Below are 18,208 nucleotides of genomic sequence, written 5' to 3'. Positions count from 1 at the left end.
AGATGTAATGTTTATGAGAGAAAAAGTAAAATGATTATGGATTTGATGTGACATTTTGTCTTATTGACTATTTTAGCCTATTTTATCTTTTTATAAATTTTAGCTAAAAAAACCAACCAAAAATCCACTTGCCAAACATGATAGTTTATTTACATTATCCAAAGGTCCAGGCATGTGTGGATATACAAAAATAATTGAGAACTCTAATTTTGAAACTCTAGGAGACTCACTATGTGATGTGATGCTTATATTTATATTTATTTTGTTTTGTTTTGTTTTTTTTTCTATGTCACATCACTAAAGTTCAAATTAAAATTCTAATTTTAGAATTATTAATCCCTACTCTTGGATATGTCTTCCGAGAGTTGAGTGGCCTCATTTTTTTTTTTTTTGGCATGATTTTTATTTTGGGTTCTACAAAGAAATGCAATATGACGGGTTAAAAAAAACAGAGAGTGAAATGGTGCAATCTCATAAAATCCCAAAAGTACGATTAGATGTTGTTCACTCAATTTTCATGAGTGGTGTCATTTTAGATGATTTATTTGTATATTTACATAGTGGTGTTTGGAAACTTCATTTTTTGTTTTTTTTGATTTTTTTCATTAAAAGACAAATTGGTTACAAAATCAAAAAAAAATAAATCTAAACAAAATATCACATCAAACCCCATAATCATTTCATTTTTTCTCTCACAAATATCACATCCAACTAAAAAAAAACCCAACTATCTTTCCAAACACAAAAAAAAATTTCTCTAATAATATCCTACAACCACTACAAGAAAGTGGGCAAATAACATGGAACTTTTTGCGACGGCGTGTATACTGTCGCAAAAAGTGGTCTTTTGTGACGGCATATGAAGCCGTTTCAAATACTGTTTTCTGTGACGGCAGTTTGCCCATCGCTAATAAGCACATAACAAAAAGTCACTTAGATACGGAAGTATTAGTGGCGGCACTGTGTACCGTCACAAAAAATATTTTTTTGAGACAGGTGAAATTTACCGTCGCAAATAGTGGACATTTGTGACGGGAATGCTCTGTCGTAAAAAAAAAACCCTTAATAAAACGGTGTCATTTTATAAATGGATTTGATCATTTGTGACGGTTTTTCCATGCCATCGCAAATAGTCAGAAATTTCATCTCCCTCCTTCAGCCGAAATGGCGCTCGATCAAATTCCCTAAAGTCCCAAAAATCCCTAACACCTTTCTCCCTCAAAACCCCCCAAATCCCTAACACCATTCTCCCTCAAAACCCCCTAAATCCCTAACACCATTCTCCCTCAAAACCCCCCAAATCCCTAAATCCCTAAAATCCCTAAATCCCCAGAGACGAGTTCGACGACAATCTCTCTCCGTCTCTCGACGAGTGACGACAGTGATAGCTAGCGGTGTTCGAGTTCATCGACGATCACAGCGACGACGGTGAGTGTTCACCGACGATATCTCTCTCGATAAGCGACGACCGCTAGTGGTGGTGCGGCGACGGCATGTTACGATCTCTCTCTCTGAGCTCAGTTAGTACGTATGCTCTCTCTCTCTCTTTTGGAAGCCTACAGTAATTTATTTTGGTCACTCATCTTGTATAGTGATCAGGTGCGTTTCTCTCATTGCTATGATTCAAAACTGTAATATCTGATTACTCCATTTTTTTTTCTATATAAGTAATATCTGATTTTGATGTCTGCTCTTTTTTTGGTCACTATGGTTAGTCGTGTGGGGTTCTTATTGGAGTTGATGATGTTGAAGTTGGTTGTTGGGAATTTTTTTTTTCAATAATGCCTCATCTGGAGACTTTTTGAGGCAAGGATGAGCTAGGGAATATTTGGGTTAGGATTTGTATGATTATCTCACACTGATGTTGGTGAACTGTTGGATTTAGAGACCGGACAGTAAGAGATATGCCATTAGAAAAATGGAGAGGACAATTGATTTTAGATAATATATTTTGTTATTTTAATGGTACTTTGGTGGTCAATGGATCATATGTATACAAGCAAAATGATCAACGATCTTAATTCTGTGAGATTAGTGATGTCGAAATTCCATTAGGCACTCTATTATATGTTTCGCAATAAAGGAAACTTATGGACAGATGCTTCACTGATTGCAAATATTTGTGTATGTGTTTATAGTTTATATGGATAACTCTGCCCCTGCACTTGTTTCAAACTGTTACATCCAGGATTAAGCTGACTTGGGCTTTTAATCGTATTGGCATATCTTGTGGGATTCTTATAATCTTATAGTTGAATAGGATAATGCTGCTCTCCATCTGCTATATGGTAAAATGGTTCATCTACACTTCGACTAGCACTATCAGAGTGAAACCTAAAAACTTGGCAATATGTAGATATTTAATCTTTTTAGCATTTTTCACTTTGGTACTGATCTTTCCACTTTTGTAATTGCTAATCTCTAGTGTAGCTGACTAGTTGAGTAAAACTTTTGGTGTATCTGTAGCTTCTGTTGATATGAAACTTATTTTCATTTTATATCAAAGTTCTTCAATTATAATGCATTAAGTTGTGTGCGCTTGAGTGTGTGACACCAAGAAAAAATTGCCAGCATTCCTATTAAATAATAAATGTTTCAATTAAGATCTCAAAAACAATAAACGTTGGAAATATGTTGTGGATTATTTTGATAACCTTGAGTGTCCTCCACTGCAATTAATATACATTGATGTCCTACAGTCACCTCATCTTTGATTAATGTTGTGGTCTTCAAATTTTCATAGTAAGTTTGTGAAATTAATGATATATTTCAGTTAATATATGGAAATATATTTCTGTGATTCTAATATCTGAAGTTGTTGATGTGACAAGGTTGCAACTTAGTTGTACAAAGGGATAACAAAAGATTCCTTTTTCGTGATATGCTTACATTGGAATGTCCAGGTGAGCCTCAAGTAAAAATGGTTCCTTCTAAACCTTATCCCACTTTTTTTTTTTTTTTTTTTTTTTTTTTTTTGTCCGGGCTCTGATAGACTTAATTACTTGATTACTTGACTATTTGGAAAATTAACTCACGTGGAGAATCAGTGGGCATTACAAAGTAACTATCTTAGCTCAGGATGAGTATTTCAAACAGTGTTTTAGGCTCCAACACCAGTGCCTACCTTTGTGTTTTTCTATTAGACAATTAGCAAATTCTGCTTTGTGTTTTCAGCTATGGATTGTTAGGACAAATAGAGGCATCCAATTTCATATAGTTTATATGAGAAATCAAGGATGTTGAAGGTACTTTACATAAAATTTTACCTACACATCTGATGAATGCCATTTCTATTTGTGTTAGACAATGTAGTAGTAACTTCCTGTCCCTTAGCTATAACTATAATTTGTTGTTTGATTATAGGACTACATACAAGGCATCAGAGCAGCTTATACTAAAGATTTTGCCAGTAAGGATATCAGAAGGCGGCAAATAGCAGTTGCCACGTATCTTATTGATAAACTAGCTCTCAGGGCAGCCAATGAGAAGGTACGGTGTATGTAATTGTTTTCATCATGTTTATGTTTATCTTTTACTCTCTTGTTCATGGAACATCCTCTTTCTTTTTCCTTCCAATGTAGAAGCATGGTTGAGAATCTGACAATAGGTAATTGGTTAAGACTCTGTTAGATGGGGTGGACAACCTTCTCTATAAAGGAAACATAGTGATGCAGATCATCTTACAGATGCTAATAGTGTTTTATTTACTTTATATAGATGCATGCATTAATGTATAAACACATGTATTATGTATATATGATGAGTCCTCTACGATCTTGCTCAGAAAGTAAATAGAAACATAACAAAAAAGACGAAACAAGTTTTGGAGCCTTTATTCTTATAATTGTTTCGATCTTGCAGGATGATGATGAAGCTGATACCGTTGGTTGCTGCACATTGAAAGTAGAAAATGTAGAACCAATGTCTCCAAATATTCTGAAGGTATAATGGCATTTATGTCTCAGATAGCAAGGTTTTAAGCCTTAACTTACAATTGGATTTGGTTATAATAATGTTTGTGAGTTTGGTGGGTTATTATATTGAGATTTTGAAGTTTTAAATGACTAAAAAGGGGACTGCATGATGTGAAACTGGAATCAGTTTCTGGAATATTTTGAACCTATTAGAAACATGTAACAATACAAAGGTTTTTCGTCAACTGCAATTAATAACAAATCAATATCTTTTCTGGTTTTCTAGTTTGACTTCCTTGTTAAAGATTCAATTAGATACCAAAATGAGGTTGAAGTTGAACTTCCTGTGTTCAAGGCAATTCAGCAGTTCCGAACTGGTTAGTGGATGCGTGGCCTTTTGTATCAAAATATCTCTTTCTGCATTTCATGATAAAGACATGCTCACATGACCTTATTTTTCTACAGGAAAAAATGGCGGCAATGATCTTTTTGACAAGCTGGATACCAATAAACTGAATGCTCATCTGAAGGAACTCATGACTGGTCTCACAACAAAGGTTTTCCGTAAATATAATGCATCTATAACTTTGGATGAGATGGTAAGAGGCAAGCTGGGATTTTTCACACCTTGAAGTTAGTATTTTTCCTGTGAATATGAATTTACTATGTTAACCAAACTTTTGGTACACATGGGAGTGTTTGTGTTGGTGTTTGTGTTGGTGTTTGGATTGTCTGACCATCAACTTTTGGTACACATGGGAACATAGGACCCGGCCAAATAGTTGTACTGGTGCTTATTTGAAAGGTGGTACTAGGGTGAAGTAATAAAAAATTAATAAATGTAGGCTATCTAACAAAACATATTGGAAATAAGATTTTGAAATATAACAAATAGTTGTTGTCATTTGACATTATTGAAAGTAGAAATGGTTTTTAACAAATAATTGCTGTCATTTGACAGTAGTGAACTTGATATGCATTGGCCAGATAACTCCACTCAACTTACCAAACTTTAATCTCAATTATTTGACCAACAATAGGACATGGTGGTAATATGACGTCATGGTTAAACCAATTTACATTTTTGTTGATTATACTTCATGATGATGAAGGCTATATATGGTTTGTAGATATAGTAGTCTGAAACATGGAGTAGTCTATGCAATGAATAACATAACTTAAGCAGTTGTAGTGAGCACGTGATTTATTATTTTTTATTTATTTATAAAAAAACATGTTTATCTTTGCGATTTAAAAAAAGTTTTATATTGAGGGGATTTATTTATTTAAAAAACATGTTTTATCTTTGCGATTTAAAAAGATAAATGTTTTATCTTTGCGATTTAAAAAAATTTTGGCATTTGTTTTTCTGTTGGCATTAGCAAGAAAGGGTATTAATTCAAACATTTTTTTGTTTGAATTAATACCAAACAAACACACCACCACCAGAAGATCAGGTATAAAATGTATCTTTACATTCTAAGCTAAAATGTATCTTTGCATTCTTTCATTTTAAGCCAAGAGACTTGTGGAAGAAGACGGGACTCAAATCGGGTTCCCGGATTGGGAGTTAGAGCCGGATTTCACTTTAGGCAAACTAATTCCTTAAGAAACTTGAATTCGAGGTGTTGACGCCTCAAAATTACCAAACGGCGTCGGATTGGCACGAAACTTGGCACACACGACCGCCTAAGCACGAAAGACTTGTGGGAGAAGACTAGACTCCAATCGGGTTCCCGGTTTGGGAGTTAGAGCCGTATTTCAGTCTAGGCAAACTAGTTCCTTAAGAAACTTGAATTCGAGGTGTTGACGCCCCAAAATCACCAAACGACGTTAGATTGGCATGAAACTTGGCACACACGACCACCGAGGCACGAGAAACTTGTGGGAGAAGACGGGGCTCTAATCGGGTTCCCGGTTTGGGAGTTAGAGCCATATTTCAGTCTAGGCAAACTAGTTCTTTAAGAAACTTGAATTCGAGGTGTTAACCCTCAAAAGTCACCAAACGGCGCCGGTTTAGTACAAAACTTGGCACACATGACCGCCTAGGAACGAGAGACTTGTGGGAGAAGACGGAACTCCAATTGGGTTCCCGGTTTGGGAGTTAGAGCCAAATTTCGGTCTAGGCAAACTAGTTCCTTACAAAACTTGAATTCGAGGTGTTGACCTCCCAAAATCACCAAACGGCATCGGTTTAACACGAAACTTGGCACACGCAACTGCCTAGGTACGAGAGACTTGTAGGAGAAGACAGGACTTTAATCGGATTCCCGGTTTAGGAGTTATAGCTGGATTTCGGTCTAGGCAAACTAGTTCCTTAAGAAACTTGAATTCGAGGTGTTGACGCCCCAAAATCACCAAACGGCGTCAGTTTAGCACGAAACTTGACACACACGACCGCCTAGGCATGAGAGACTTGTGGGAGAAGACGAGACTCCAATTGGGTTCCCGATTTGGGAGTTAGAGCCGGATTTTGGTCTAGACAAACTAGTTCCTTAAGAAACTTGAATTCGAGGTGTTGACGCCCCAAAATCACCAAACGGCGTCGGTTTAGCACGAAACTTGGCACACAAGACAGCCTAGTCGCAAGAGAGTTGTGGGAGAAGATGGGACTCGAATCGGGTTCCCAGATTGGGAGTTAGAGCCGGATTTTACTTTAGGCAAACTAGTTCCTTAAGAAACTTGAATTTGAGGTGTTAACGCCCCAAAATCACCAAACGACGTCGATTTAACACGAAACTTGGCATGCACGACCGCCTAGGCACGAGAGACTTGTGAGAGAAGACGGGATCGAATTGGGTTCCCGGTTTGGGAGTTAGAGTCGGATTTCGGTCTAGGCAAACTAGTTCCTTAAGAAACTTGAATTCGGGGAGTTGACGCCCCAAAATCACCAAACGGCGTCGATTTAGCATGAAACTTGGCACACACGACCACCTAGGCATGAGAGACTTGTGGGAGAAGACGGGACTCCAATCGGGTTCCCGGTTTGGGAGTTAGAGTCGGATTTCGGTCTAGGCAAACTAATTTCTTAAGAAACTTGAATTCGAGGTATTGATCCTCCAAAATCACCAAATGACGTCGGTTTAGCACGAAACTTGGCACACACGACCGCCTAGGCACGATAAACTTGTGGGAGAAGACGGGACTCCAATCGGGTTTCCGATTTGGGAGTTAGGGCCGGATTTCTGTTTAGCCAAAATTATTTACTAGACTATTTTTGTAATTATATAGTAGTTAATTTTTATGTTTTTCTGTAATTAAAATATTAACATAATTATATTTTTATTAATTATTTTTATTTTGTTATTTTCAGATATTTCCTAAGTAGCAGTTTGCTTCTTGTGGAATGCAGGCGTGTAGAGATTATGACCAACTTTTATTTTTGTAACCCACGGAAGAATCATGACGAAAACTTTTGTTTTTTATTTACGTTATTTAGATTTGTGAACAACATTATGTATGTATTATGCAACATTATATAATGGGATAATTTTGCTAATGTATTGTTATGAATGGAAAAATATTTTAATTATGGATGAATTTTTATTTATATATTGGACTTTTTATATTATTATATAATTATCGGGTTTTTTTTATAGTTATTTTTCATTTAATACAGGTTATTTTAATATTTTTAATAATTTTATTACAATTTTTTTTTTTTTTGAGACGGCACCACACACACCGTCTTAAAAAGAAAATAGAACCAGGGTTTTTTGCGACGGCAGTAATGCTATTGCAAAAGATAGGGGAATTGGTTGAAAATGAAGACCTTTAGCAACGGTGTTATTTTTCGTCGCCAATAGTACTTTAGCGACGGCATCAGGTGTTGTCTCAAATAACCCTTTAGCGACGGTATTTTTACCGTCGCAAATAACCCTTTTAGCGACGGCAAAACAGTGCCGTCTAAAAAAAACTCAGATTTTCATGCGTTAATGTGATACCCCTGTTCCGTAATATGCCAATTGGTCCTTAATTTGAATATGATTATGTGTTTAGCATGATTTTATGTGCCATTATGTGAATGTTTGTGATTTTGAAGTCTTATCTGTTCACCGTAGGAATACCTGTCTGAATAATCTGTTTTGGAAATTAAATTGGGGGCCTTGTCGGCTACAAAACCCGAAATTGATTACGCCTTTGTGATTAGCGTAATTTTTAGAGCCTACGGTAAAATTTAATTGAAAAAAAAAAGTTAATTCGGGCCAGATTAAATCGATTTAATCGATGAATTAGTGCCCAAATATTTTATATTGAAATATTAGGTTAGTGGGCCTTGTTATATGATAACATTACACTCTTCTCTAGCCCTTATGAACTCAAAAATTTGAGTTAGACTGTTGAGAGGAAGAGAGAGCCGGCTGTAGAGAGGAGGAGAGAAGAGAATTGAGCAAACTTAGCTCAAAGCTTGGGAGCCTTGAAAATTATTCAAGTTTTGACCAAAGATTGGGAGAATCAAGCCTCTAGGTAAGTGAATTCATGAATATTAAGTTGTAATTTTGTGAATTCAAGTTGAAATAATGGTCAAGAACATGATTTAGTTTGATTATGAGGAAATTGAAGTGGTTTGGTTGAATTGAAGGCCATTATGTGCATGCATGTAAGAAAGTACCTTGAATTTGCATGTTTTGTATAATCCATGTACAATTTTAATTGAAGCTCATGTTATAATCATCATTTGTGCCATCTAAGTTGAGGATGTGGCTAATTCATTACATGCATGTACATTTTGAGAAGACATGAGCTTGAATGCATGAGTTTGTTATGTTGATGTTGAGTTTGACATGCTGTGAGACATGCATGCAGATAAATCAAGAAATTGAACTCCATAATGTTATAATCTTGCATTGGTACCACGTTAGTATGATTATATTTGAGATTTGAGCCATTGCATGCTAGTATTGAGGCTGAGATTTCGAATTGGAGCTCAAGAGCTCAATCTGGAATTTCCAGATTTTGATGTCCGCTCGAGCGGGGTAACGGCCGCTCGAGCGAGAAATACGTGCTCCCAGTATTTTCTGCAGCCCTTGATGTCCGCTCGAGCGGAGAAGTCCACGCTCGAGCGGGGAGCTACGTAGGATGGACTTCCGCTCGAGCGTCCGAGGTCACGCTCGAGCGTAAAAATGAGACATCCAGAACTTTTTGCAGGCATGGCTTCCGCTTGAGCGGGTAAGTTCGCGCTCGAGCGGGGAGCCATGTAAAGGGGCCTTCCGCTCGAGCGCCAGATTTAACGCTCGAGCTTAAATTTCCTATATCCAGTACTTTTGCAGGCCCCAGGGGTCCGCTCGAGCGGGGACCCTGTTTTCTGAAATTCTGTTTTTGCATTCTGAGTTCTGTTTTCCGTTCTCTTTCACTTGTAAGCACTCTTAGGCATATGTTAAGCATTGAAAATGAATTAATAAGATATGAATAAAGCCTAGTGAGGAACGTGTGAAACAAAGAACGGGTTGAACTGTTAGTGACCCTTTTTGTGTTCATGAAATGTGTAGGGTCAAGCTCCAGGGCAAATCCACAAGCCAATCACTGTGAGTAATATCAATATTTAAAAGCTTGTGAATGTCGACTTGTTATTCCCTTATAAGCCTTATGAATTTGCTAATTGGGATCGTGGACAAAAGCCTGATACGAATAAATGAATGGACCAGAGGTCGTTTTGATAAAGATAATGGGCCAAAGGCTGTTTTGATATAAATGAACGGGCCGAAGGCCGTTTTGACAAGAATGAACGGGCCGAAGGCCGTTTTGACATGAATGAACGGGCCGAAGGCTGTTTTGACATGAATGAGTGGGCCGAAGGCCGTTTTGACACAGATGAATAGGCCAAAGGCCGTTTTGATATAAATAAACGGGCCGAAGGCCGTTTTGACAGGACTGAATGGGCCGAAGGCCGTTTTGACAAGAATGAATGGGCCGAAGGCCGTTTTGACATAAATGAATGGGCCGAAGGCCATTTTGACGTAGATGGAAATCAGAATGGGCCAAAGGCCAATATGTTTAGAACTACAGTCACTTGATCTAAACTTTGTATAAATGTACATATGTTAAGTAGGAATTTGAATTGGGCCCAAGGCCGTTTGGAGTATGTTGTTCTACATATTGTTTATATGACTTCTGTATTTGATATTATTCACTGGGCTATCGCTCACGCTCATTCATGTGTTTGTAGGTGAGCCAAGGGAAGTCCAAACCCAGCCCCAATGAAGTCTGCTAGGAAAAATACGAGTTTTGAGGAAGTCAGCCTTGCGTCTCACTCTTGAGACCTATCTTTGCCTTTTTGCTATGTAATTATATTTTGTCTTGCCGGCAAGGACTTTATGTATATCTATAAATAGTCTGTCATGGGTTGACTTAGTTAGATGATCCTGTTTGTAAGGAATTTTATGGTACTGTACTTTTGACGTGGGTTATTAACGTATATGAGTTTGGTTTGTTTTGAAGTGCATATAAGCACGGCTCTATGGACAAAGTTTTTGATTATTGCTTCCGTTTGGCCTCTTTACTCTGTTGGCTTATGTCTATTTTGGTTTGAGGCCGTAGGTAATCTCAGGATTACTGGCCGGTTACGTCCTTAACCCATGGGGGCGGGTTCGGGTCGTGACAGTTAACGTCGTTTTGGGGGAAATTTCAATTTAAAAAAAAAAAGCAGAACAGAACCAGAGGGGAAGAAGAGAGAGAGGATGGAGGGGGGCCAAAATCAAACCCACCCTAACTCTTTACACAAACCCAAATGAAGCGCAAAATCTTCCAAGAATTCGACCACGAGACCTTCTACATGGACAGTAGCCTCTCCTCTCTTCTCTACTCGGACCAGTTCTGCCGCGAGTGCTTCACCCAGTAATGAGACATAAAAGCCATGGACCCAATCGAGCTCCTCGGAATCTTACCCACTTGCCATTTCGGCAAGTTCTGCTCCAAGAAATTCCTCTCCATGGTCCACCCCAAGATGGAGGAATCTCTGTTCGGAGACTCTGTTCGCTTGGTCCGGCCGGATCTGGGGCCGCCACGGCTGCTCCTTCGACCTCGCCACCTTCCGAGGCCACTGCGCCACAGGCGACTGCGGCGGCGCCCTCTTCTGCAACGGCCTCGGCGGCTCCCCTCCCGCCATCCTAGCCGAAATCACCCTTGGCGCCGAACAAGACTTCTATGACATCAGCCTAGTCGACGGTGGTTTGCTTGGATCTGCCTTCCTTCTTCTCTCCTCTTCTTCTCCTTTCTTCCTTCTTTCTTCTCCTCCTCCTCTGGTTTTTCCTCTGGTTCTGTTCTGCTTTTTTTTTTAAAAAAAAAATGAAATTGCCCCCAAAACGACGTCGTTTTGGGGGGTGCCACAGAGATGGCAACAGGCTTGTGCGGCCGAAGATCCGTATTCCTTCCCAAACACCCACTATGTCTGCTAAACATGTCGTGCACAATATTTATGAAGCCCCAACGCACCTAATTGATTGAGACTTTGAATAATACTGAGAAAGTTTGTTTTGCTTGAACTTGATGTGTTTCAGTCATAATTATTTCTATACAAATGCTTATACTTTTTTAATAATATTTCTTATTGCGTACTTAAATGGTTAATTCTCACATGAACATGAGTCACTTTTTCTTATTGTCAAAATTGGGTATATGGGTTTTTCCTGATTTGAACAACTCAAAGGACTGGATGGAAAAGTCGGGTGATGCTATGGTACATTTAGATGTACCACACATTTAGTTATGAACTTGTATGGTTTTATGTCATAACCAACACCATATTAGTCATAACTACTATCATATTAATTTATAACTTAATTATATTTAGTTATTTATTTATACTATATTACCTCATAACTAGGTCATAATTAAATTATTTAAATAATTTAAGGCAACCGGTCTAGCTGGTTACAAGGGGAACAAAATTGAATTAGTTGTGTTTGGCCCTCTTGTTGGCTCTTCTCCTCCCTCTTCTCTTCCCTCTTCTCTTCCGCCATTGCCGAAGCTTCCGAGGACCACCAGCCTCGTCGGCGATCCGGGCTTCAGCCATATCGACATCTTCTTCACAAGCTCTCACTCTCTGGACGTCTCCACCATGGGTTTGTGAGCAAAGACCTAGTCATCGTCTTTTCCCTTCCCTTCCAGTCGAATTGAATTTTTCCGAGAACTCTTTTCCGTAGTTCAAGTTTGTTGCTAACTCTAAGCTTCATCTAAATGTGCCATTGGTGCTTTGATTTCAAAACCCTAACCCTTATTGAATATCTGTTATTAATTTTTTTTTATCAGTCAAAGCTGAAAGTAGAATTCTACTGTTTTCTTATCTTCAGTTTTCAATTTGATTTTTTTGGTTTGCTTGGCTTTTGATTGTTTAATATATATATATATATATATATATATTTTAATGAATTTCCGTATTGTAACTATTGTAAATTTTAGGATTTTTTTTGTGTATTTGTATTTGTATATATATTTTTTTTCTATATTGAGGAAAAATCATGCTTTGAAAATTTATGTTCTCTCTCTCATTTTGAGTTTCTTGAGTAAAACATATTGGGATGATACAAACTTATTTTTTTCTAATTTGTGCTTTGGAATATATTTGACACATATTGGTTTCTCTTTATGTTTGACGGTGCCTTTACCAAAGAGAAGTTCCCACAGGATATCGTAGAAAAAAAAAAAAAAAGTTAGCAAAGAACCATGACCAACTGCATACACTACAAAATGCAGGGCATTGAATCTCAATCCATCTTAATGCACCCCTGACCATCAAGCATTGCTGGGTGTTATATCTGGAAAGTTCTGTATGTGCTGTCAAACTTTTGTTTGTCTCGTGGTCATATTATATTGAACAAGATTTCTATTTGTGCAATTCAACTTATTGCTCATAATGCCTTTTCTTCGTGGGTAGCTCTACTAGCAGATCGAAATTGTAGGATATCGTGTCACTGGAGCAGTTTTTTTACTGTGTCAAGTTTTCTTCATATGATGTACATTCTTAGCGCAAGATCATAAAAGAGGTATCATAACTTACTTAAATCCAACCATGGCATGCACATTTGTTAATCCTTCTAGAAGTTTTGCACTGTTGCCTTGGGTTCAAGATGGATTTTATGAGGAATTGGTATTATGGTTAAATTTTTTTTCTTTTTATCTATTTTCATTCATTTTTAAATTTTATTTATTTATATTTTACCTTAAAAAATGTGGATATTTATCTCAAATTTTGGATTCAAACTTTTTACGCGTCTCATACTCCACAAAATTGTTAGGTGCATATCACATAGTGTATCTATTTCTTTTGAACTATTCGGGTTTTTTTTTCTTTTTCTTTTTCGGTGTTTAAAATTTTGGATTTTAGGTTTATTTGTATGAAAATTTTGGTTATATTATCCTGATGTTTTTCATATTTAGTTACTAATTTTGGCTGCTTTGAAAATTGTTGTTGGTTAATTGATGCTTTTACGTTTGTCTTGCTGTGTAGACTTGATAATTGAAATTAGTTTATGCAATAAATTATGGATGATGCAGACACTGAATAGAATTTTGATCAGGATTTTCAAACCTTTGGTTACTTGACCTTGGATTTGGATGATTAGTGATTGGATGATTATGTGGTGTTATATTTTTTTAGTAATTAGTGTTTTGAAACCTTTAGTTGCAACTTTCATCTCCTGTTTGGGTGATTACTTTTATAGCTGATCATTCTAATTGTTCTTTTTTACTATGATATTTATTCTAGCTTCTTTGGTTTGATCTACACTAACCAAAAAGTTAGCAAAGAACCATGACCAACTGCATACACTAAAAAATGCAGGGCATTGAATCTTCAATCCATCTTAATGCACTCATTACCATCAAGCATTGGTGGCTGTTATATCTGTAAAGTTCTGTATGTGCTGTCAAACTTTTGTTTATCTCTTGGTCATATTATATTGAACAAGATTTCTATTTGTGTAATTTAACATATTGCTCATAATTTCTTTTCTTCGTAGGTAGCTCTACTAGCTGATCAAAATAGTACAATATCGTGTAACTAGAGCAACTTCTTGCTGTGTCTACTTTTCTTCATATGAAGTGCTTTTTTAGCATAGGATGATTATGTGGTGTATCTTCCTGGGATTGCAAAGTTACAATTCCCATCATTTATATTTTTTCATTAATTGATGTTTTGAAACTATTCACCATTTTGGGTGATTATATGGACTGTTGTCGCCTGCGATGTAACATATTATTCCACTGATGGTAAATGTTTAATCTATAATTTCAATATTTAATTTTGATTAAATTTTTAATTCAAATGTTAAGACTCATGCCATTAATCATGGGTCACTGGCACCACCGCTGGCAGCCGATTGGCGACCACAGTTGCCGAACCCAAATGATCTTCAACTCTTTGCAATGTCAGTGTTTCGAACCTCAAACCATTTCTCCTTTTTGCTATCACTATTTTTGGTGATGTTGCTTCTTGGCTACATTTAATGTCCTCAAGAAATAAGAGTCGATTAAGGGCTAGAAGTAACAGTGACATAATTTTTCAACCCTTCTTTAATAAATGAATCTTTAGAAATTAATTATTCAATAACAAACTTGTTTAGAAAAAATGCATTGGTTCATGGTGTTCTACATTTACTAGATTCAGTGACTTTGTTTAGGGCGAGAGAGAAAGAATTGGGTTTTTGCACTGTGGTGGTGCGTGGGGACCCACATGGTTGTTGTCCTAGGTAAAAACTGAAGTGATAGTAGAAGAAATGGAAGAGAAAAGTTATGGAATTTTGGTAGTTTTGTTGCCTTATTGACATTACTGTTTTTGTTTATGTACAAAAGTTTTTATTTGATTTCTTTTATTTACTTGAATTATGAGATAAGCTCTCTTTACTAACATTTTTTTAATTTATATTTCTGGTAAAAAAATCCAGGAGTTGCTAATATTAACCACACCACTGTTTCTGCAAGAGAGTTGCAATATCTGTTTTTCTCCAGCTCAAAGCACATGCACACCACATTGTTGTGTTTCTTTTTTGTATCTAAAGGATACATTATTGAGTTGACTGGAGTTGTTTCTTCTTCTTCTTGGTCACTCCTCTGGTTTTTCCTTTTGCTGGTTTTTTCTCGAACTGAAGCTTGCTACATTACTTCTGAGGTTTGCTTTCGTGTTCTTCTCTTGCTCTCTTTCATCAATTTTGGTGTTCTTCAAGTCATTGGACTTTCTGTTCTTTCAATGACAGGGTTCGCTTTCGAATATCGTTGGTTTTCTTTCTGCAGCTGAATACTATTCTGTTACTTTTCTAAGATTTGTTTTTGTTTTCTTCTCTTGCTCTCTTTCATTAATTTCTATTTTCTTACCATTTTCATTTTGTGTTTTCCTGGTGTTCTTTCTGCATCTGAAGCTGAAGAGTGTTTTCGTTACCTGAAGAGTGAGATTTATTTTTGTGTTCTTCTCTTGCTTTCTCCAATTAATTTCTATTTTCCTACCATGTTCGTTTTGTGTTTTCCTGGTGTTCTTTTTGCATCTGAAACTGAAGAGTGGTTTCGTTACTTTCTGAGGTTTGTTTACGTTTTCTTCTCTATTTTCTTACCATGTTCATTTTGTGTTTTCCTGGTGTTCTTTCTACATCTGAAGCTGAAGAGTGAGATTTATTTTTGTGTTCTTCTCTTGCTCTCTCTAATTAATTTCTATTTTCTTACCATGTTCGTTTTGTGTTTTCCTGGTGTTCTTTTGCATCTAAAACTGAAGAGTGGTTTCATTACTTTCTGAGGTTTGTTTGCATTTTCTTCTCTTACTCCTGCGATTATTTCCCATTTTGTTTTCTAACCTTTTTCTATTACTTCGTTTTCTTTTATTTTACATGACAACTCAGCTCGTCTTTTGGTTTTGCTTGGGTTTTGTTTCATTTCATTTTATTTGTTACATGTTTTTCTTTTGAATTTATTTTTCTGTAGATTGGTTGGAACTTGAATATGAGTATCGAATGACTTGATCTTTTAACTATGGCTGGTTCTTGATTTTTTTTTACTATAACTTGGCTGGGGATGGTTTTGTGACTGTAACATGTACCAAAATCTCTCTCTGTTTTTTTTTTTGTTGGGTCTTATATGCAATTATCTATCATCATTTTTTATAGTTTATACCGAATCTCATGATTCTTGATTTGATTTGATTCACAATTCCACTATTAGGATTTTGATTGTTGAATTGACAACTATGATACAATATAACTGGGACTACTGATACACTTGTGGACGCAAGAATAGCTGGCATCAACGTTATCTTTAGAAGGTGAGCTATCTTGGTTATAATTCTGTTCTTTGATTATTATATTTCCTATCTTCAGCAGGTCTTAATTTTTTGTGCTTTGAATCACTTGGGAGATAGGCAAGGGGATTCCTACGATTCTGTTTGTAAGTCAAATGCTCATTGATGTTGTTCCAAACAAACTGAGTGCTTACTGTGCAAAATATGAGCTCTATCTTTCATGCATTTTTCTTTCTTACTTTTATAGCTGACCATCCTGATTGTTCTTTTTGACTATGATATTTATTCTAGCTTCTTGGGTTTGATCTACACTAACTACCGTGCAACTTAAATCAAACTTATGTTGGGATGATACAAACTTATTTTTTTCTAAATTTGTGCTTTGGAATATATTTAAAGCATATTGGTTTCTTTTTATGTTTGAGGGTGCCTTTACCAAAGAGATGTTCCCACAGGCTATGGAAGAAAAAAAAAGTTAAGAAAGAACCATGACCAACTGCATACACTAAAAAATGCAGGGCTTTGAATCTTCAATCCATCCTAATGCACTCATGACCATAAAGCATTGGTGGCTGTTATATCTGTAAAGTTCTGTATGTGCTGTCAAACTTTTGTTTGTCCCTTGGTCATATTATATTGAACAAGATTTCTATTTGTGTAATTTAACATATTGCTCATAATTTCTTTTCTTCGTAGGTAGCTCTACTAGCTGATCGAAATAGTACAATATCGTGTTACTGGAGCAGCTTCTTACGGTGTCTACTTTTCTTCATATGAAGTGCTTTTTTAGCATAGGATGATTATCTGGTGGATCTTCTTGGGATTGCAAAGTTACGATTCCCATCATTTATATTTTTTCATTAATTGGTGTTTTGAAACTATTCACCATTTTGGGTGATTATATGGACTGTTGTCGCCTGCGATGTAACATATTATTCCACTGATGGCGAATGTTTAATCTATAATTTCAATATTTAATTTTGATTAAATTTTTAATTCAAATGTTAAGACTCATGCCATTAATCATGGGTCACTGGCACCACCGCTGGCAGCCGATTGGTGACCACAGTCGCCGAACCCAAATGATCTTTAACTCTTTGCAATGTGAGTGTTTTGAACCTCGACCCATTTCTCCTTTTGCTATCACTGTTTTTGGTGATGTTGCTTCTTGGCTACATTTATTATCCTCAAGAAATAAGAGTTGGTTGAGGGCTAGAAGTAACAGTAACGTAATTTTTAAACCCTTCTTTAATAAATGAATCTTTCATAAGTATTTAAAAATTAATTATTCAATAACAAACTTGTTTAGAAAAAATGCATTGGTTCACGGTGTTCTACATTTACTAGGATTCAGTGACTTTGTTTAGGGCGAGAGAGAAAGAATTTGGTTTTTGCACTGTGGTGGTGCATGGGGACCCACATGGTTGTTGTCCTGGGTAAAAACTGAACTGATAGTAGAAGATATGGAAGAGAAAAGTTATGGAATTTTGGTAGTGTTGTTGCCTTATTGACATTACTATTTTTGTTTATTTACAGAAGTTTTTATTCATTTTCTTTTATTTCTTCTTTTATTTACTTGAATCATGATATAAGCTCTCTTTACTAGCATTTTTTTAATTTATATTTTTCGTAAAAAAAATCCAGGAGTTGCTAGTATTAACCACACCACTGTTTCTGCAAGAGCGTTGTTTGTGGCTAAATTAGCATAGTTGGAAATTTTATTGATATGTTGTCGATCTCAGCTTAAACTCATTAATGTCTTATGCACACTATTTGCTTTGCCATGTAGATTTTTTTTGGAGACAATATGCAATGATGAGCGCATTATTGAAAGAAACATACATCTCAAAATTCTACAAAGCCCTGACTATGCAGAGGAGTATGGCTGCTTACTAAAATGAGCAAATTATTATCTTAGTCTACACTTCTATACTTAGTAAATGTTGTTTCCCTTTAGGACAGATTTTGAAGCTGGATACCAAGACTTCAAAAAGCTTATCTGTGTTTCAAGACTTCAAAAAGCTTATCTATGTTTCAACTGTTTAGTGCAATTTTACTTACTACTTATTACAGAATA

At 36.3% G+C, this 18,208-nt stretch overlaps 1 protein-coding gene across 3 annotated transcripts; it reads left to right on the top strand.

Annotated features, from left to right (window-relative positions):
• The first annotated feature begins 1,300 nt into the window (after positions 1-1,300).
• LOC114262382 (DNA topoisomerase 1-like) lies at positions 1,301-10,387 on the top strand. Of its 3 annotated transcripts, none has more exons than XM_082867213.1 (7): positions 1,301-1,528; positions 2,832-2,914; positions 3,364-3,489; positions 3,862-3,942; positions 4,201-4,291; positions 4,380-4,513; positions 10,081-10,387. In XM_082867213.1, the coding sequence occupies exons 2-7, from the start codon at positions 2,882-2,884 to the stop codon at positions 10,123-10,125; spliced, it is 510 nt and encodes a 169-aa protein (XP_082723339.1). In that variant the 5' UTR covers positions 1,301-1,528; positions 2,832-2,881; the 3' UTR covers positions 10,126-10,387. The 3 variants fall into 3 exon arrangements, with proteins under 3 accessions (XP_082723339.1, XP_082723338.1, XP_082723340.1); XM_082867212.1 differs by having other exon boundaries at positions 1,301-1,524; positions 10,081-10,385; XM_082867214.1 differs by lacking the exons at positions 1,301-1,528; positions 2,832-2,914 and adding an exon at positions 2,961-3,245 and having other exon boundaries at positions 10,081-10,386.
• The last annotated feature ends 7,821 nt before the right edge of the window (positions 10,388-18,208 follow it).

The sequence above is a fragment of the Camellia sinensis genome, chromosome 4, assembly GCF_055761805.1.
Source record: "Camellia sinensis isolate YWXY chromosome 4, ASM5576180v1, whole genome shotgun sequence".
In the NCBI taxonomy this organism is placed as follows: Eukaryota; Viridiplantae; Streptophyta; class Magnoliopsida; order Ericales; family Theaceae; genus Camellia; species Camellia sinensis.
This window is presented reverse-complemented; position numbering and strand designations above follow the sequence as displayed.